The sequence below is a fragment of the Erythranthe guttata genome, chromosome 7, assembly GCF_056151865.1.
Source record: "Erythranthe guttata isolate IM_541 chromosome 7, IM_541, whole genome shotgun sequence".
Classification (NCBI taxonomy): Eukaryota; Viridiplantae; Streptophyta; class Magnoliopsida; order Lamiales; family Phrymaceae; genus Erythranthe; species Erythranthe guttata.
In genome coordinates this window covers 3,510,237-3,531,113 of record NC_142539.1, presented here as the reverse complement: position 1 = coordinate 3,531,113, position 20,877 = coordinate 3,510,237, and the positions used below count along the sequence as shown (strand labels likewise).

At 38.5% G+C, this 20,877-nt stretch overlaps 4 protein-coding genes and 1 long non-coding RNA gene across 5 annotated transcripts; 2 read left to right on the top strand and 3 right to left on the bottom strand.

Annotated features, from left to right (window-relative positions):
• The first annotated feature begins 156 nt into the window (after positions 1-156).
• MEE4 (GRIM-19 protein) lies at positions 157-2,252 on the top strand. Its single transcript, XM_012973704.2, has 3 exons — positions 157-531; positions 1,677-1,748; positions 1,819-2,252. The coding sequence occupies exons 1-3, from the start codon at positions 317-319 to the stop codon at positions 1,961-1,963; spliced, it is 432 nt and encodes a 143-aa protein (XP_012829158.2). The 5' UTR covers positions 157-316; the 3' UTR covers positions 1,964-2,252.
• Positions 2,253-2,480: 228 nt separating this feature from the next.
• On the bottom strand, positions 2,481-2,967 carry LOC105950824 (S-protein homolog 29). Its single transcript, XM_088820891.1, has 2 exons — positions 2,607-2,967; positions 2,481-2,497 (listed from the first exon to the last, which is right to left on the bottom strand). Exons 1-2 carry the CDS (start codon positions 2,965-2,967, stop codon positions 2,481-2,483), a joined length of 378 nt encoding a protein of 125 aa, XP_088677017.1.
• An 879-nt stretch (positions 2,968-3,846) lies between these two features.
• Positions 3,847-4,296, bottom strand: LOC105950639 (S-protein homolog 21). The gene has a single exon (XM_012974008.1). It carries the CDS (start codon positions 4,294-4,296, stop codon positions 3,847-3,849), a length of 450 nt encoding a protein of 149 aa, XP_012829462.1.
• An 895-nt stretch (positions 4,297-5,191) lies between these two features.
• On the top strand, positions 5,192-8,776 carry LOC105950345 (uncharacterized). The gene is made up of 2 exons (XR_001172180.2): positions 5,192-6,139; positions 8,292-8,776. It is a non-coding gene; the product is annotated as an uncharacterized LOC105950345 (long non-coding RNA).
• Positions 5,250-12,156, bottom strand: LOC105950331 (uncharacterized). Its single transcript, XM_088820754.1, has 4 exons — positions 11,484-12,156; positions 7,260-7,364; positions 7,082-7,138; positions 5,250-6,117 (listed from the first exon to the last, which is right to left on the bottom strand). Exons 1-4 carry the CDS (start codon positions 11,796-11,798, stop codon positions 5,797-5,799), a joined length of 798 nt encoding a protein of 265 aa, XP_088676880.1. The 5' UTR covers positions 11,799-12,156; the 3' UTR covers positions 5,250-5,796.
• Positions 12,157-20,877: the final 8,721 nt, after the last annotated feature.

The following is a 20,877-nucleotide window of genomic DNA, read 5'->3' as shown; positions in this document are numbered from 1 at the left end:
GTAGTCTAGGGGGGAAAGCATAACGTATATATTTTTAATTGTGTATAAAACACAATTACAAAATTATAAAAGAAAATGCACACAAGCGACTTTCGTTTCACTAAAATCGCATTATTATAGGATATCAAAAAGCGCGTATCCGAAACAACCGCTTTTAGTAGAAATCGCAGGAAAATTGGACAAACCAATCACAGTAGAAGAAAATAGGCTTCAACACTTTCTCCTGCCCTTTTTGCAGTCTCATCAATTCCCAAATTTACAGTGCGCAAAAATTATTCAAAAATCAAAAAATTGAAAACCTAGGAAGAAGAAGAAGATGACGGAGGCGGTGATTAGGAACAAGGCGGGTATGGCGAGCGTGAAGGATATGCCGGTTCTTCAGGACGGTCCGCCGCCGGGTGGTTTCGCGCCGGTCCGATTTGCGCGGCGGATCCCTAATAAGGGACCCAGTGCAATCGCCATTTTCCTCGCCACTTTCGGCGCCTTCTCTTGGGGTATGTACCAGGTCGGCCAAGGCAACAAGATCCGTAGGTACACACACACACATGTGTTTCTGTGTTTTTTTTTTTTTATTTTTGTGTTTTTTTAATCGAGGTGCGTTTCTATAGTGAAGAGGAAAAAATGTGGATTTTTTTTTTATAATTATTATTGTATATTTTCACCTTCATCTACGAAATTGGTTAATCGATAAATAGAAGTGAAGGTTTGATTTACTATATATACCCTTTTTTGTACTTATGAGGATTTTAATGCTCAACAATTGTTTGTGTTGATTGTGGATTTAAGTACAATACACTGTTTGGAATTAGAGTCATGTGTGCATGAATGGAAATTGTATGTATGTATGTATGATGATTTGGTACAGTTTTCTGTTTGTTTTTTATGGCGGTCTGATTTAGTGGGATAGCATAAAATTTACGAGAAGAGTTGAGGGATTCGGTTTGAGGTGTTCTTGCAACGTTTGTTATTACAGAAAATCATGTCTTGATTTTATAAAGGATGTTGTGCTATCATTCTTGATCGTAATTTTTAGATGATGTTGTGCTTTCAGTCCGAGTGATGTTCTTGGCCGCAATATATCTTGTATATTACGTTACTGTTATTATATTGTCGACAGGGTTAGCTTAGATGTGTGAATATCTTGAGCTGTAACCATCTTTTTCCCTGAAAAATCACATTCCACACACACAGAAATATATTTTTGTTAAATTAAACAAGTGGTGCATGAATTTGCTGAAAATGAAATTGGACAGTGAACCTCCGTTTCTTACAAGCTTTATACTGAATGTAGCTAAACAGATGCAGTAAGAAGTCTCCAATTTGTTTTTTCATAGTCATATGAAGTTGAGAAAACTTTGATATCGGTTTATATAGTGATGAAGGTGATTCATATTTCATAAGAGACATTAGCCATCCCAAAATTAAGGAAATCGAGAGTTATTCTTTTGTTGTTCTATGGTAGAATGTTATACAGTCTCATTATCTGTCCCTTTAATTTGGACTTATATATATATAAATATATATATATATATATATATATATATATATATATATATATATATATATATATATATATATATATATATATATATATATATATATATATATATATATATATATATGATTTTTTGTTGAACACTGGCATAGAAAATTAATCGGAAATTTCTATTTCGTAGGGTATTGAAGGAAGAGAAATATGCTGCTCGGAGGGCCATACTGCCTATGCTTCAAGCCGAAGAGGACGAAAGGTGACTTTCATACTATTTCGAATTTTTTTGGCATGTACAATTCTGATTTTTGTTCTTCCATTTTCTTCAGATTTGTCAAAGAATGGAAGAAATATCTCGAGGAAGAGGCAAGAATCATGAAAGATGTGCCAGGCTGGAAAGTCGGTGAAAGCGTCTACCACTCGGGCAAATGGATGCCTCCAGCCACTGGGGAGCTCCGTCCTGATGTCTGGTAACTTCATGTTACTCCTATCACTTTGGCCCGTTGAATCGAAGAAACTTTATTTTTTTTCCATAATTTCCCGAAAGATTCACAATTTCCCTTTCGATTGCTTCCTTTAGCTAAATAAAGATGATGTTGAAAAATCTGTGTACTTTGTCTTTCATAACAATCTGGTAGCTGTTGTTATATGGTGCGTTTTGCTACTGGTATATTGTCCGTTTTAAGGGCTTTCGTTTCCATCTTCTGTTGCAGTTTACTGGAAATTGTTTCTCATTTCGGATTAATTTGATTTACATTTATAATCTTTATTTCGTTTCACTTTCTGACACCTAAATCAAAAGAAGGATCGAACTTGATTTCCCATTTGTATCATTGATTAGAAGCTTAGGTAAGGATTGACGGTTTCACACATCGTCCATGTCCTAGTATTAGATGAAGTACCGTACGACAGTTTGAGTGATCTTATGTTATGCATAATTCTATGAATAATTCAACGGTCAAAAAACGGATTTCATCCCGAAATTCATTCCTTAGAACGGCGACGATGCTGGAAAAAAAGAAATTCAAAACGAAAAACTAGAAAAAATACGACCAACTAAGTCACGGCCAAAGATGCCTCTTCTCGTAATTTTTATTATCGCAGCTGAAATAAATACCGTCCTCCCTAACCGACCAGAAACACGTCGAAGTTTCTTCACACGTAGAGCTTATGTTGTCGGTATCGAAACTAGTGAACCTCTGTCCCAATTCTCCCCACTGCACGTTGCAGTAAAACAGAGTTGACCTAAAGAAATTAACCCTAAACTGCCAATGCCAATCTTCGCCTTTATCCAAGAAATGCTCTCCGAGGTCATCGTCTGCAGATCTGCAGTTAACGATTAATTCGTCTGTGTTGTTTTCGAAGTTATTGATTATATGAACTTCGTAGCGTTGGAAAATCCCGAGGCCCGATGCTTTTGCTGATTTGTTGAGTATGAGAAATGTGGCTATGAATAAAATATAGATAGAAAGATTCATTGCTGTGAAAATTGGATGTGTATAATTAATCTGTACATCCTATTCAGACTATATTTATAGGCAGAGAGACTACTCATTGATGTGAAATTTTTATTAATTAATTAATTTATTTATTTTAGGTAAAAGATTGTTTATTTCTAGTTTTGGTTTGCCATCAGTTTCAATCCAGGTATAAATAAGTTGATATTGGTCTGATAATAATAATAAAAGCAGGCGATTCTTCTTGATATAAAACCTTACAGTTTTTTTTTTTTTTTACATTTTTGTACTTTATATACTTTAAACATTGCACTTATGTCCTTAAGTATAGTAGAGAATCGGGGTGGAAAAGGGAATGGAATTCCCAAATTCGGCTGCTTTAGATCGAAAATTTCCAATTTCGAAACAATAGGTTTTGTTTTTTAAAATTCCGAAACAACAGCTTTTCCGGAATTTTTCGAATTGGAATTGGAATTGGAATAAATATGATATTCTGATTCCAGATTCGGTTGATTTTTTTTTTTTTCTGAGTATTTTTCCAAAAAAATACATTTGTAGTACTAATGTTATAATGTATTACAGAATACGTGAATTAAAAAAAAATAAAAAATCCAAATTTCGCAGATTCCAAATCAAAAAAATCGGTTTGAAATGAAAATTTTCATAAGAATTTCAATTTTCCAAATTTTCCGTCTTTTTGTTAACGGAATTGGAATCAGTTTATCACTTTTGAAAAAACTGATTATTTTTTAGAAAGTGCTAATGTTTACCCGATCCGTCTGTAATGAGACACGAATAAATTAGGACGAGAGTAAAATATTCGATAACAGGGTCGGATCGAAGTATTTATCGAACCAACCAAATATTTATTATTGAAACTGCAATAAAAAGATATTTCAATCACCAATCGTACTGCTTAAACCACGTGAAGTTATCCGTGCTGAAGTAAAAACCTCCTTCCGCGACTAACCAATAACACTTGCCAAACTCGGCACATTTCGACCCCTCGACTTGGGCATCAAAAGCGTCGAAGTGCTTCGCGTGTTCACCTTGTTTAACGTCACAAATGAAAAGGGTAGTTCCGTCAAATCTAACCTTGAAGTGCCAAGTAATTTCTTGGTCAACGTTAAGGGAATGTTGACCAATATCATCTTGCTTTGACCAACAATGGACCATCAATGGCTTTGTATTTTTCTTGAATCCATTGATTACATGGACATGGTACTCCAACCCAAATTGCCAATTCTTTGATGCTTCTTCTTCAGCCTCACGTGCACTGCACGTGGAGAGCACAAAACAAGCTACGATGGCGATGGATAATAAGCAGTTTCTTGAGATGTAATTCTTCATTTTATAGTGAAATTTTGAGATGGTTTTGTTTGTGCTTAATTTGCTTTTGGAGGAGAACAATGTGCTCTATGATATATTATAAGTTTGTGACATTAAACCCTTGCAAAATAATTTTGGATTTTTATACTTATGTATGACAATTTAACAATTAATTGTAATCTACTTGGTAGATTTTGTCATAATATTAAATTGTAACAATAGTGGGTAGGTACTATTGAGGTTACATTTAACGTGTAGGGTAGCCATAGGCAGTGGATATGACTAGATCCGACACAATAGCAGATAAAGACGAAAAGTCTGCCACATGATACGGATTGAGGGAAGATGCATCCAAGGCTCAAATTGAGATAATCATACCCGCCGGCCCTCCCCATTGAACTGGTTCAGTACGCAAGAAGTGAGGTTGCTCGCCACCAGTAGACAAAAACAATCCGAAGTAATCACATCGCTCTTATGTGTGATCTGACCATACCATAGTCAGAGCATGGAGCCCATCGCCCATCGCTATGATATGTATAAATACAGACTTGAAGTATAAGAAAAAAAGACTATCTCTGATATTCATGGCACACACTTATTTTCATTAGACACATATATTGTTTCTACACAATTTCGACTGACTTGACCGTCATAGTTTTAAAGTCGGGAAACTCTTCCCCGACATATTACCTTAACTCCTAAGTTTGCAAAATAGCTAAAATATTAAAGAAGGCACCTACCTTTAAAAAAGAAGATAAATTTCAAGAAAGATATAGTAGTGTGTGGATGCTTAAAAGAACATGACACTTGTCACACTTTGGTACCCCATCAATCTGCCAACATTGCAATTGTCACCACCACATAATACATACATTAATTATATAATAAAATACTTGTCCCTGTGATGATGTTTTTCAAGACAATAATTATCCACTAAAATGTAATAATAATTCCAAAAAAGACACACATGGGTGTTTCTTGAAAAATGAATAATCAAACACACCACACAGAATACCATCACATAACTAAACCTCCTTTCAACAGTTCATACAAAAGTCAAGAATTCACCTCCTAATTTACACAAAACAGAAAAATCACACACACTAGAAAGTGAAAACACACACACAAAGTAGTCTTCTTCATGAGTTGATTCACAAAAACCAACATAACCCCCTCAAAAAATTATCACACCTACTAAAAAGTGTAAACACACACACACACAGTAATCTTCTTGGCAAGAAGGATGATGGTGGTGGAGAGAGAAAAGGGCCAGTTCTTGATTCACCACCCTTCACAACAGAGGGAAAAAAGAAAACCAAAAAAAAAACTCAACACCTACTAGAAAGTGGAAAAACACACACACACATAGTAGTCTTCTTGGCAAGGAAAGGATGATAATGGTGGTGGAGAGAGAGAAAACCCAACTCACCAAAAAGCTCACACCTACTATAAAGTGTAAAAAAACACACACACACACCTAGAGAGAGAGAGAGAGAGAAGAGAGAGTCTTGTTTATGGTGATTAGAGAGAAGGGCCGGTGCCATCTGGTTTATCAGGATCAGGGACGCTGGTATAGCAGTAGAGATGGTTCGAAAGCACCCATCCCCAGTCAGCTCTTCTCTGTACGGACATTTGAGGCCACCTGTTTATCCTTACATAGTGCTCTCTCATCTTTCCACCGAAGTACAACCCTGTCACCACCGTGTACGATGATTCATGGCCCCCCCACACCTTGTCTTCCGGGTCGGCCGTTATGCTTCCGTCCGCCTGGAAGTATCTGCGCATGGTGGCCCCCGTTCCGTTCCATCGTGGGTCCAGGTTTCGCCAGTACTCCGGTGCATCCTGATGAAGAAAGAAACATCATGTAAGAAAATTCCACTCACTCACTTTTATACTGGCTTCTTTTTTTTTTTTTGCCTTGTAGAATTAAATGAATGAGAGTGATTTTGGTTGGTTGGATCATTGAGCAGAGAAATTCAAGAACAAATCCATAATAACAAATCCAATAGACGTTGTTTGGATTGGGTCATTTGACAAGAAATTTCAAATTCGTAGCTCTCGTTTTTAGTTGTTTTTTGAGCAATTGCGAGGGATTTCGAATATCTACTCATTTTGAGTCGTTTCAAACGCTCCCTATATAGGCGCATTTCAATCCATTCATTTCAAATCCCTCAATCCAAACGCAGACTAAAGGGATTGTGAATAGAAGGAATCTAAAAGCTAATTCATGATTTTGAAAATAAGGGGCAACTGCTATATATGGAGCTGTAAACACAGGAGTGCTGAGAGTGTAACAGAGAATTTAGAACCGGTTAGATTTCTTGAACTATAAGAACCAGGGGTGGAAATTGGACGGACCGGATCGGAATTAGCACTTTTATGGAAACATCCCAATTTTTTTTCGGAAGTGAAAAGCTAATTCCAGTTCCATTCCGATAAATTTCTAAAGCATCCGAAATCAACGTGAAAAAATTGTTCCAAAATCACAACTTTCAGGATTCCGTTCCAATTTCCACCGCTGATAAGAACTCAACAGTTCAGTTTCTAATTAATGCTTAAGACATAGATCTTATATATATCTTTAGAATCTACTAAGATGCAGTACAAATTGCGAAAGGACACAGCAGCTAGAGAATCAGAGATTTATGTGGCTGCTGGTATTAGCTGTTGAAGATTTTCAAGATAGTTAGTGTTCTTGTATTTAGTTAAAACCAAAAAGAATGAATGGTGACTCATGATTCAGCGATCCAGTTTCTGTTAGAGAAAAGGAGACACAACGCGTATTTACGAGTGGATGAATACATACCTCAGTAAAATGAAATTCCCATACATGGTCGCACAGATCATCTCGAGTTATTCGAGCCTGCCAATTAATTGTATCTCAGTGAGACTTTGTAAGCATATTTCTCATCTCTCTCACGAAGTGTGTTCAAGAGAGAGAGAGAGAGAGATAGAGAGAGAGAGAGAGAGAAAGAGAGGCTCACACGTTTGCTATCCATCATTGATAGAGAAAAAACAGCCATCTTTGTAAGTCCTGGAACTTTTGCAATGCGTGGTATGTGCGCCTTCCCCTGCCATAACTCCTCACACTGCAAATAAGGGAACCACTATAAGCACAATACTCTAAAAATATACGTATATATAACAACGGCAGCAAAAGGGAACGCTTCGATACATAAATTCTTAATGGGAGGTTTTACGCAGACCGACAACAACAATTAGAGCACTAAAATTGTTGAGGTTGGAGAACCTTCAACACGTTTGGCAGATTTGTCAAGAAAACGTTTTTAATCAAACTCAACTTGGATTTCAAGTTACGGTTGTATGTTAGAACCTAAAAGATGCAAAGGGTTCTCTAAATCCCCATAGTCAGAATGGCGTCGAACATATTAGGCTCAGAAATAATACCACTTTGGTTCCCGTTACTATAGATTTTCATTAGGTATAACATAGGCCATAGATAGCCGAGAATTGTTGTAGCTTTTCTACAATCATCAAGAACAAATCTTGAGTACATGCTAGCGAATATTATAGTACTATTTCCTCTGGTTATGCTACAGAACTTGTTAACATTGCTATCTCTGCTATATCCAGTTCAATTAGTTTGTTATGTATCCTAGTATTTACCTCTGTATGATTTCATAAGAAAACTTTTGCATACTCCAATTAATGTGATTTTCCTGCAATCTAAATTTAAACATAAACACTTCTATTGAAGCAAAATGGTAAAAACAAAAAACCTCAAGTACTTCTAATTCTCGTTCTTTAATCTTTAATTTTTCAAGTCCATTAACTCGCAATATGCTTTCTGATAATAGGATCGCATCATTTGTAAGCAAAAACAATATGAAAAACTCTTCTAATTCTCTCGATTATATCAGTTTCATGCTAGTTGCATAACTACAGTCTCAAGACACCATAGATTTTCTGTCATTAAGCTTTGCCGCTATCTTGAGCCCAAAAAATTCACAAATCCTTGATCTTTTACTTCCTAATTTTGCCCTGTCTATTTTCAGAAGCCTTCCACATGAAGTTCGGACGGGGTTGATTTACCTTAATAAAGTATTTCTATTGATCATTACTCTAAGAAAGTCTGGACTTCAACTAAGAAGCAAGCAAGAAAGAAGATTAAACATTTTTGTATCGGTAATGGACTGAATTTAGTAGCGTAGCATAAGCTGAATCAAATGTTACACGCTAATTTTGAACTACGTATTCACACACACACACACACACCCCTATATGTATATATGAGTCAGTGTGTGTACACATCTACGGTAATAGATGATCCGGTGAAATTCACCAAAGTGCACAAGCCAGATTTCACCCAAGCGACCTTTTTACAAAATTCATTTGAATGGGACTTAAGTTGAATGCTTTTGTGACATGCATTAATATCTCTATTCCAACTTATTTGAGACGAAATGTTGCAGCTTATCTAGGCTTTTGTAATATGTATAAATACTATATTGTTAAATTAGATATTCTTTATATCTTGTAAGTGTTCATTGTAATAATTTCCAATACGGAAATGTTCGGTTAATACACAACATTACATTACAAAAGAACGTACTCCAAAATTTATAAAAGGGGGGGAAAAGAGGTTAAAATCATGAACGTAAGATGCCTGATGGGATGATGAAAATGAAGATTATTATTATTTACACCTCACTTGAGACAAGGTTATAATTTCATGCCAATAACCAATTTCCTTTTATTGCTAGACAACTTTAATGAATCTGAATGAACCAAGAAAATAAAAAGTCGTCAAAACCTCAAAATTTATATGCAAGTCCGACGTCATTGAACCACAATGAATTTTGCACAAAAGCATATGTATCTCCAGTACTTGAAGTACATTTTAGTCGAAATCCATTTTCGCCACTTACTATAACAAAGATATTCGAGAACTGATAATAAATCCACCTCAGAGAATGCACTCATAACCAGAACTCGAGAATATTGTTGAACTGATCATAATATTGTTTCATTTTCCAGCAGGTAGTTAACCAAAACTCAAGTAATCCCTCCCTTGCTCACAAGGGTGACTAATAGTTTCGATCCAGCTTACTGATCTACGGTAGATTGTAACCTCATACTCATAATACTTCCAATCTCTATTCAATTGGCTGCCTATTTCAAATTCTTTGAATTCAAATTTAATGCCAAATTCACATTGATAGCCCATACAAAAATAAACTTCGACATTGATTTAGCTCTAATTCAACCGATGTTGAATTTTTCATCATGCACTTCCCGTAGAGAGAGTCATTCTTTCACTGGTAAGTGACGGAATATATCCAACATCGATCTGTCATAAACTCATTAGTGAAAATACGAACAACCTATTCCTACTTGCTCTGTTTGTTCTTAATCCTATAGATGTAAACAAGACCAATCGTTCTAAGAAAATTAATATTATATGTGTGTGTGTGTGGATATATGAAGCAACAATTAAACATACATATGCACAGCGATGTTAGAAACTACTCTATCTTAATTTCATTTTGGCAGGAAAAAGAAAAAAAGGAGGGAATGATGCACAAAAACACGCAACGGACTAAATTTCTGGAAAATGGAAGGCACATTAAATTCAAATGACGAATTAGAAAACAAAAGTCGGTTCTATTAGGTACATCCACCAGTATGTCTACACCACGCAACACGCATGCGCAAGGACTTGACATATACGTAATTAGATTAACTGTTTTGCAGTAATCATCAAATTCAAAATTGAACTTACCTTGAAAACTTAGAGAACTTTTTAACTGCAAATTTCCGTTTTTCTCGTGTCCAGAGCGCATGAAAAATAAGCACTGCCTCTGCTTTAAATTAAGTGAAGAAGTCTCGAACATTAGAACCAGCTTCTTGTTGTTCTCCATTGATTGGACTGACAGAAGCAGAACGAATGTTTTTGGATTGGACCACCATATAAAGATGCCAATCTCTCAAAATATGAATAATATCCTGTAAGAGGTACACAATAGGAATCGGTGATTTCAAAATAATAAATTTGTATTAATAAAAATAGATAATTCATCTTCACAAGGAACACCACACAGAGAGAGAGAGATACAGGGAGAGACAGAAACAGAGAGATCTATAGAGAGCGACAGAGAGGGAGATAGAGACCTAGAGAGAGAGAGAGAGAGAGAGATCTGTCATTTGAGGACGGAAAATATTCAGACATACACGCCTTCTTGAATTCAACTTTGTTCTCATATTGTGCGTGAGCTGGCTAACAGAACAATCACAGACGGTTACAAAGAATCCTTATAAGGAAACCACTGAGATTTCCAATCTTGCACTACGATTGCAAATTTACAAAATTAAGCCTATAAAATCGAAACAATGTAGGCTTCCCATTTTTCCTACACGATGTTTTTTCAACTTAGTTTTACCAAAAAAAGTTTTTGGACTCCCCGTTGTTAACTCTAGAGTTCAGGTGTAGATTGCACAAAACTGGTAACATAACGCAGTGTGCTTTTCAGTTGGATAACTTCAACCTTAATCTTTATTTCTCTCTTTCGCCTAACAAAATTGCTTTTATTTTTCTGTGGCGCACGAGATACTAATACCATCTTGTAATTATTTACATTTGCAAGTCATAGTTACCGGCAAATTATGATCACCGTACAAATTATGGTAACATACTTACGCATTTCTGCTTTAACATTCGTGTCTACCGTACAAACGGTCAGCCATGATTCATTTGTCATGCCCACGACATCCGAACGAGACTTTGACGAAGTATGCTACGATTAGCAACTATTTTATATTTGTCGTAATTTGACGAAAAATGGTTAAGCAATATAAACATTTAACTAGTACACCTTCTAAAGCTAATTTAACAGATACTTGGAGGATTAACAGATACTAGCACGAACCGAGCTTCGTTTATTCCGTGTAACCGTATATCATATTTGGTCAAATGCATCATAATTTTGAACATATGCAGAATGAAAAACAACCCCAATAGATACCAGAATCAAGAAGAATTGTTTTTATTTTTTATTTCTTTAAATTTGAAAAATGTAAATATCAAGCGCAAGCACAAGCACAAGCACAAAACCTCCCAGACCTTGTAACACTGAAGAATGAGGACAAGAACCATACAGCTGTACTCAACCGCCACACAACAATTAAAATAAACATTTAATTAAAATTAAAAATTAAAAATTAAAAAATTAAAAAATTAAAATAAAAACCTTGGGCGCCCAAATTTCGTCGACGGAGGCAACGGCAAGCCAGCCACGAGAAACCAAGCGAGCGAGTGCCACGCTGCGCGCGTCGAGTCGACTCAGTATCATCAACATGATTCCCGAACCGAACACCGCCAGCGGATCCTGCGACCCCTCCTCAACCGCCACCTCGAAGTCATCGTCGCCGCCGCTCCCCGCCGCGCCGTCGTCGGCCATCCGCTCCTTCCACCATGGGCGGGAAGAGGAAATCGACGGACCGTCTCCATACTTCGCCCTTTTCGTGGCCGATTCTCCCGATTCCGGAGCTCCGGCGCCGGCCATATCGCGATTAAAGTGAAAAAGGGGGATTTGAAAAGGCTAACGGAGGCTCGAACAACAACCGTTAGGGAAATGGAAATTCTCGAAAAATCCGCGACCGTTTAAGAGAGAGAAAGCTAGAGAGAGAAACACACACAGAGCTTGAACCGTGGCCATGAGGATGACGACGACGACGTATATATACACACAGAACAAAACCGTTTATGCATAACACGATAAAAAGATCTGCAGGGGCAATATCGGAAACTAAAATACCTTTTTTCACTCTCTTCCGATATTTACTTAGAATTGCTAAAACTAGAAAGTCTAGAGTGATGTTTCTAGGAAATTTACAGATTCCGTCTCTCAATTTTGCAATATTTTATATTTAGTTTTGGCAACAAATATATGCAAGACGAAAATTAATAAGTGCAAGACCTTACTTCATGCAAGACCAAAATATAAATAAACTTACTAAGATCAAGACTGGAAAATTATAAATATAACCCCAGTATTAATTTAGATAAAATTAATTCAAATTAGGCTAATTGCTATTGCGAGACCAAAAAAAAACAAAAAATAAATAAATAAATAAGAATTAAAAAAAAAAGGAAAAAACGAGAGGGAACTCACTCCCCCAACAAAACCCCAACATCTTCTTCTTCACACTCATTTTACACACTTTTTTCCACAAAAAAATCTTCCATATTCTCCAAAACCCTCATCACACAAAACCCTCAAATCTTACTAAAACTTGAAAAGAATGACATTATGGATACACAAGACATAAATATGGAGGATTCTAAGGTCGAAGAACACAAAGAGGTAAGAAATATTGTACTTTGTGATCGTTTTTCTCGTTTTTCGCACCTCATTTCACGTACAAAAAATTCGACGTGTACAGGTCGAAATATGCTCCGAATATCGACACACTAGTGTCGAAAATTTCAACATAAATCGACACTCTTTTACTGTCGATTTTTATTGAATTTTTCGACATTCTGGTGTCGATATTCGGTGCATATTTCGACACTAGTGTGTCGATTTTCGGAGCATATTTCGACCTGTACACGTCGAATTTTTTGTACAAGAAATAAGGTGCGAAAAACGAGAAAAACGATCAACGGCGACAACTGAAACGGCGACGGGGGATATTTCTAGTGCTTGTCGACTACAACGGCGACGGGGGAGGTGGTGGACTTCAACGGCGACGGCGACGGGGCGACGGCGAAGGGCGGCGGCGAGTGATGCAATTGATTTTTTTTTGTTTTCTTCCCTTCTTCCCTCCTCCTCGTTTTTCAATTCTCGTTTTTTTGCTTTTTCTTTCTTTTTTTATTAATTTTTCTTTTTTAAATTGGTCTTGCAAAAGTAAATTAATAAAATAATTTTTATTTTGTTTGTATTTTATTAAGGTTATTATAGTCTTTTTATACTTAATTTGATAAAAAAAAAATAATTTGGTCTTGCCCTAAGTAAATTTGTGATTGCAAATAGTCGCTGCCTTAGTTTTTTATGTTTATAAAAAATACATTTGGTTCATCTTGTTTTAATAATTTGATATTTTTGGTCATTTTCGTCAGTTTGCTGTTAATCCGTCAGTTGCGGTAGTGATGGGAACACGTTGAGTTCCGTCATTTTTAGTGGAAAATTGCGGAAATGACTAAAAGTGTTGAATTTTTGAAATACGAAGGATCAAATGTGTTTTTGTGAACATGGGGACCCAAATGTGAAATTAGAGCAAACTTGGGAGATGGAAGCTGTGTTTTTTCGAATTTTTGCAAATCAAATGTTGTTATTGCCAGATCATTTTACTTATTAATATTGGGTAAATTACGACCACCCCTGAGGTAACGTCAAATTACGAGAAAAAAAGCCATTCATATTTGGATAATTACAACCACACCCCTCAACTATGAATCTTCTTACACGTCCACCCTTATGGTGTCAAATTCAATATAATATTCTAGATTTCGTGAAACGTTCTCTGATTTGTACTCATTTTTTGTAGAAAATGCAGTATCTGATGCATAACAATCTGATTTTTACATGTCAAGAGGCACATCTAATGAGAGCTCGAATGGGCAAATCGGGTACAAACTAGAAAATCTTCCACATAACTTAGAATATTCCAATAAATTTTTAACACTGCAAGAATGGACGAGTATGAAGATTCACAATTGAGGGATGTGGTTGTAATTTTCCAAACATGAAATTTTTTTTCGTAATTTGGTCGTACATGGATAGCCGTAATTTATCCTAAAATGAATATACGCATAGTGTACAAACCAGCCTCTTACAAAAAAACACCTGAAGAGAGAAGGTGACAAAGTCTTACGTGGAACTGTGTGTGCACGCGGCTAGACGAAACTTAGCGCCGCAGAATTGTTGACGTGTCAAGTGGACCCACAACTCAAACCTACGTGGCAGCAACCCACACCACGCAACCATAACGGATATCATTCAAATTACTGACTATCAAACATAAAGGCGAGATTACTTATAAAGTTATATAATTATAAATAAAATATATTCTATACAAAACATGCATACACATGCATACAATATGGTCGGCTCAAGTATTTGTATTAAAGTGTGTGATATTTGTTTAGAAGGATGACGTGGTATGATTTCACGTCACGTTTCGTAATTTGGCAGTCACATTTTCTAAATTTTTGAGATCCAATTGAAAGTGGGGATATATGATAGGCCCATGGCCCATGCCCAAAGGCTCATATCGATAAACCCATACAGACACACAAATCAAACTTAATTCGTTTCAAGATAATAATATAAGTCAAAGTTGGCTAAGGCCCAAACTAGTCATGATCTGAACAATTATGCCCAAGTGAGCCCAATTAAGTGGCGTAGGCCCATGAAAATCCATGTCTCCATATAAATACTCGGAAACCTCACAACTAAAGGTGCGACGCAATTCATAACTCCCGAGCAATTTCTTGCATTATCTGAATTCTTCTATCATACAAAGCTGACTTGAGCATCAGAGGATTTTCGCCGGGACCAATCTTGACGCCCTAACGACTTTTTTTGACAGGTAGTGTACACCCGAGAAATCAAGAAGTGTGAAGGAGGAATTGCAAAATGTGACGTGGAACCGTATCACACCAAGGGAATTGTTTAATATTAACCTTACCAACTTAACTACACAATTCCTAAATGAATTGAAAATATACCTAAAGTATTAAATTATTATTGAACGAAATGGGAGCAACTATACGAATATCGTTCCTTTGTCATGAATAGATAATGATATTAATACTTTTAACGAAAATAAATATTGCACAATCATAAAAAGATATAACTTTTTTTTTGTTTAATACTACAAAAACAAAACCCTCACACTCATCTCTTTCTTCTTCACAAACCATTAAAATCGCTCTTCCAAAGAACTCAAAAAAAAAAAACTTACAAAATAGAGTCACAAAACAACAAACAAAGTGGTAGTTTACATGAAAAAATAATTCATTAAGGTATGTATCCATTGAGCTTGAAAGTTGATATTCAAGTTTTTTTATAAATCCGTCACTATTTTTCGACAAGTACGTGTCAAATTTTATAGTTTTTAGCACACCTCGCCTCACCATTATCGTCGCCACCACCATCTTCATATGATCAAATTCATCACAGTCCTCAGATTATTCAAAATTCACCAGTGGCCACTTCAGCCTCACCAGTGGGTATGTGTATGGGTTGAGGAAGAAGATGAACTTGTGGCCTCCTTCTCTCTCATATTCTTTTTCTTCCGGTTTTTTTACACAAAACAATTTATATTTTACTTATATTATTTTAGTTAGGGTAGTTTAATCATTTAAGCTAAGTCAATATTATATTCAAATCTTACTCAAAAAAAAAAAAATATTATATTCAAATCTAAATCTCTAAGGGGCGGTTCACTAAATAAAACCCAACATAGAGGGGTTGATGCTAATTTTTTAACATAAAGACTTTTCAGCAATTAGATATTTCACAGGGGTCTATACAATTAACTCCAGTTTTTAATGACATTTTTGACTGAAAAGTCTAAAAAATTTCATAAAACTTGATATGTACTTGTTGAAATTTTATAAAATATTCTCTTTTCAATTTTGGACACTTACCTGCCGAATTATTGGATTTGAAGTAATCTTCCCTAAATCCCAATAAAAAAATTGCAACTTTAGAGTAAAGATGTTCTATTATTGGCGTTTTGTACCATATAATTAATCTTGATTGGTGATTTGCACCTTAATATTTTAAAGTTGGTGTTTCACCTCAAATAATATATCTCATAACAAAATGAACCTGCATATGTTTCTTGTGTGATTTTAACTAAAAATATCAGTATATTTGATATTTTAATTTTTGAAGTGATTTCCATCTTAATGAAAAGGGCTTGAATATTACCCTTATTACTGTTACATATATTATTATTATTATTTTTTTTTTCTTTGCCCCAATATGAGTTCTTCTTTGCACATTTCTCTTCTCCAAAATTGAGTTCTTCAAAAGATAATGGTGAGTATGTGAGACCACTTTTATTAACTAAATAAAAATATAAATTAAATATTTTACTATATTAATAGATTAAGAAAATATAAGATATTACGGGGCAAAGTATATTCATCTTTATACATAAAACAAATTATGTATATCATTATAATATTGATATGCCTAATTGGGTCAACCCAATGGGCCTACAATTTCTTTACCTACTGGGCTACGAGCCCAATATCGAAGACCAATATCACCGAGGCCCAAACACCTTCAAGTAAGGCTTGGGCCCAACAAAGCAAACCCAACACAATAAACGACATATAAATAGAGGTTTTACTCATTTTATTAAGGTACGTCCTGTTAACTGAGCAATACGATTAACTGTATTCTCTGGACTATTTCTATGATCAGCATGTCTGACTTGAGCGTCGGAGGGGTTTCCGCCGGATCAACCCCCGGCGTAGTTCACGTGTGTTCATTTCGCAGGTACCTCAGGATCATCAAGTTGTCAAGCTATGGATCTGCTTTGCTCTCCCAGTTCATTTTCTACACCACCCCAGGTGATCTAAGTAATTAGCATCATCATTTTGGCGCCGTCTGTGGGAACGATGCAAACCAGATCACGTAGCCAACAAGATCCTCCAGGCGTCTGCTCGGAGAGAAAATGACACAGCTAACGACCTCCCACCTCGTGGAGGCTCTGGCTTGCCACCTCCTCCACATCCCATGGATCCGCCTCGCGAGGTTCAGGTGATCCTCCTCGGGACCCACCACTCGCCGATCCACCACTCCCTGCTCCTCGAATGGTTCAAATAGTCGAGGATGCGCTTCGACGCATGATAGCAGAAGTTTCAACTCGCGCTGCCACAGGGGCCGTGACCCAATATATCGCCACGATGGGAGCAGATGCTTCCAACGCGATACCAGTACCTGCTCCACATGTGGAGCCACCTATGGCACCACCGCCATCGACTCCCTGGGGGCTTACATAGCCACCTATAGCACCACCGCCATCGACTCCCTGGGGGCTTACATCTGCCCCCAAAATATTTCGCTCGCCAAGGGTTATCGACTCCCTGGGGGCCTACATCGCCCCCAAAATATTTCGTTCACCAAGGGTTATCGACTCCCTGGGGGCCTACATCGCCCCCAAAATATTTCGTTCGCCAAGGGTTATCGACTCTCTGGGGGCTTACATCTGCCCCCAAAATATTTCGCTCGCCAAGGGTTATCGACTCCTTGGGGGCTTACATCTGCCCCCAAAATATTTCGTTCGCCAAGGGTTATCGACTCCCTGGGGGTTCACATCGCCCCCAAAACATTTCATTCGTCATAGTAGGAGCCAACGCTCCTCCTCGTGAGGCCCAACTGGGTCCTCAACATGATCAATTTCTACTTACTTCTCGAACGGTTCAGATAACCGAAGAAGACCTTCAGCGTATGATCACGGAAGATTCAACTCGTGCTGCCACTGAATCAGTGGCACCATATATCGCCAAGGTGGGGCATCTCACCCCAGTGGTTCGTGATCGCCTCATCCTAAAGGGCGGGCTATCCCATCCTAAAGTTGGGCATCTCATCTCAAGGGTGATACATCCACTTACCTTTCAACCCCAAGGGGTTTCACATCCCATCAAGTGTTTCACGTCCCTACTTCAAAAACAGAAAAAATGGTCTGACGCGCACGCACAAACCAATGGCACAACCGTGCGCATCAACCTCAGACCATAGGTCTCGAGCGCCTCATCCTACAGTGGGCAGTTATCCCCATCCTAAGGTTGGGCATCACCCTTACCTTTCAACCCTAAGTGGGTTCACATCACATCTCAAGAGACGAGTATAATCTCCCTACTCAAAAAATAGAACATCCCCAAGGGGGTGCACATCCCATCTCAAGGAACGAGGATAATCTCCCAACTCAAAAAATAGAACATCCCCAAGGGGGCGCACATCTCATCTCAAGGAACGAGGATAATCTCCCTACTCAAAAAATAGAACATCCCCAAGGGGGCGCACATCCCATCTCAAGGAACGAGGATAATCTCCCTACTCAAAAAATAGAACATCCCCAAGGGGGTGCACATCCCATCTCAAGGAACGAGGGTAATCTCCCTATTCAAAAAATAGAACATCCCCAAGGGGTGAATATCAACCAAATAATAAAAAAGAAAAAGAAAAAAAAATGAAAATGAAAAATAGAAGAAAAAAGAAGATGAAGAAAAAAGAGAAGAAGAGAGAAGAAGAAAAAAAAAATGAAAAAATAGAAGATGATAAAAAAAAAAAAAGAAGAAAGAAGAAGAAAAAAGAAGATGAAAAAATACAAGAACAAGAAGAAGAAAAAAGAAGGAAATAGAAGAAGAATTAGAAGAAGAAAGAAAAAAGAAAAAAAGGAGGAGCCGCAGCCGAGCCGCGCGCGCGCGACTCCATTAAAAAAAAAAAAAAAGGAGTGGCGCGCGTGCACAGCACGCGCGCGTGGAGAACACGCGCGGGTCAGAAAAAAAAAAAAAAAAAAAAAAAAAAAAAAAAAAAGAAAGAGGCGCGCGTGCACAACACGCGTGCGTCAGATAAAAAAAAAAAAAAAGGAAAAAGTACCTCACACGCGCGCGCGCCTTCCCATGCACGCGCGCGCGCCTCCCAAGGCCTCCTTGGAGCGCGCGCTCCCATCTAATTGGACTCAACTTTCACCGCCCTCCACCAAATTGCGCGTAGATTTTGACTCGCTTCTCCAAATCGCACGAGAATTTCAACGCGCTCCACCAAATTCCGCGAGCTCTTTAACGCACCTACCAAATTGCGTTTGCTATCAAATGGAAAATAAAAAAAAAAAAAAATTATTTCTCCACGCCATGCCAACGATTAACGCAAGACTACAGCACCGATCTACTCTCAATACGATCCGGTATCCCTTTCGACTTGGCTCCCACATCGTCTCGAGAGTGGGGGGCTTGCGAGACAACTCCCACGAGGAGCCAACTCGCTCGGAACTACAACCCGTAGCGAGACAACTCCCACGAGGAGATAACTCGCTCCGTCCTACAACCCGCAGCGAGACAACTCCCACGAGGAGTCCACTCCCTCGGGTCTACGAACCCACAGCGAGATAACTCCTACAAGGAGACCACTCGCTCGATCCTATGACCCGCAGCGAGATTACTCCCACGAGGAGCCAACTCGCTCGGTACTACAACCGGCAGCAAGACAACTCCCACGAGGAGATAACTTGCTCAGTCATATAACCCGTTGCGAGGCAACTCCCACGAGGAGTCAACTCCCTCGGGCCCACGAACCCATAGCGAGATAACTCCTACGAGGATACCACTCGCTCCATCCTACGAATCGCAACGAGGAAACTCCCACGAGGAGCCAACTCCCTCGGGCCCACGAACCCATAGCGAGATAACTCCTACGAGGATACCACTCGCTCCATCCTACGACCCGCAGCGAGGAAACTCCCACGAGGAGCCAACTCACTCGGTCCTACGAATCCACAGCGAGATAACTCCTACGAGGATACCACTCGCTCCATCCTACGACCCGCAGCGAGGAAACTCCCACGAGGAGCCAACTCGCTCGGTCCTACGAACCCACAGCGAGATAACTCCTACGAGGAGACCACTCGCTCCATCCTACGACCCGCAGCGAAGAAACTCCCACGAGGAGCCAACCCTCTCTGGTCTCAAAACTACAACGAGATAACTCCCACGAGGAGCCACCTCGCTCGACACTACAAATCCGTTGCAAGGCAACTCCCACGAAGTGCTACCTCGCTCGGTAATAAGACTCGCCGCGAAACAACTCCCACGAGGAGACAACTCGCTCAGAGCGACCTCGATACGCACGCTCCTCAGTCGCGCGTCATCCAATGCTTCTACAACTTCGTTGCGAGACAACTCCCATGAGGAGACAACTCGCCCGAAATTCAATATATAATCGCAAGCTCAAGATAGCACGATTACGACCCTAGAAACACTTAGAAATATTATGAGAATCTATATAGCCTGGCCAACTTGATTACTCAAATTTATCTACTTGTTTTCGATGGGTCCTTCATTAAAACGTGGCCACGGTCCAAACATACTTACGACCCACGAGGTCTAACAAAGGGCACGATCCCCATATAAAAATCTTGAGAGCCTGATCCCCTCCTCAAGTACATCACGCAGAAGGCTATATGTAAACACATACAAGCAACGCGTCAAAACATTGAAAATGTCGAAAAATAACAACTCCCACGAGGAGAATACTAGCTCCGTGCTACTACATTATCGTGAGACAACTTCCACGAGGACGTAACTCGATCAACTCGATTACCCCAGAGACAGCTCCCACGAGGAGAATACTAGCTCCGTGCTACTACATTATCGTGAGACTACTTCCACGAGGACGTAACTCGATCAACTCGATTACCCCAGAGACAGCTCCCACGAGGAGAATACTAGCTCCGTGCTACTACATTATCGTGAGACAACTTCCACGAGGACGTAACTCGATCAACTCGATTACCCCAGAGACAACTCCCACGAGGAGATTACTTGATCCGTGCTACTACATTATCGCGAGATAACTCCCACGAGGAGATAACTCGATCAACACTATTACCCCGCGACAAGAC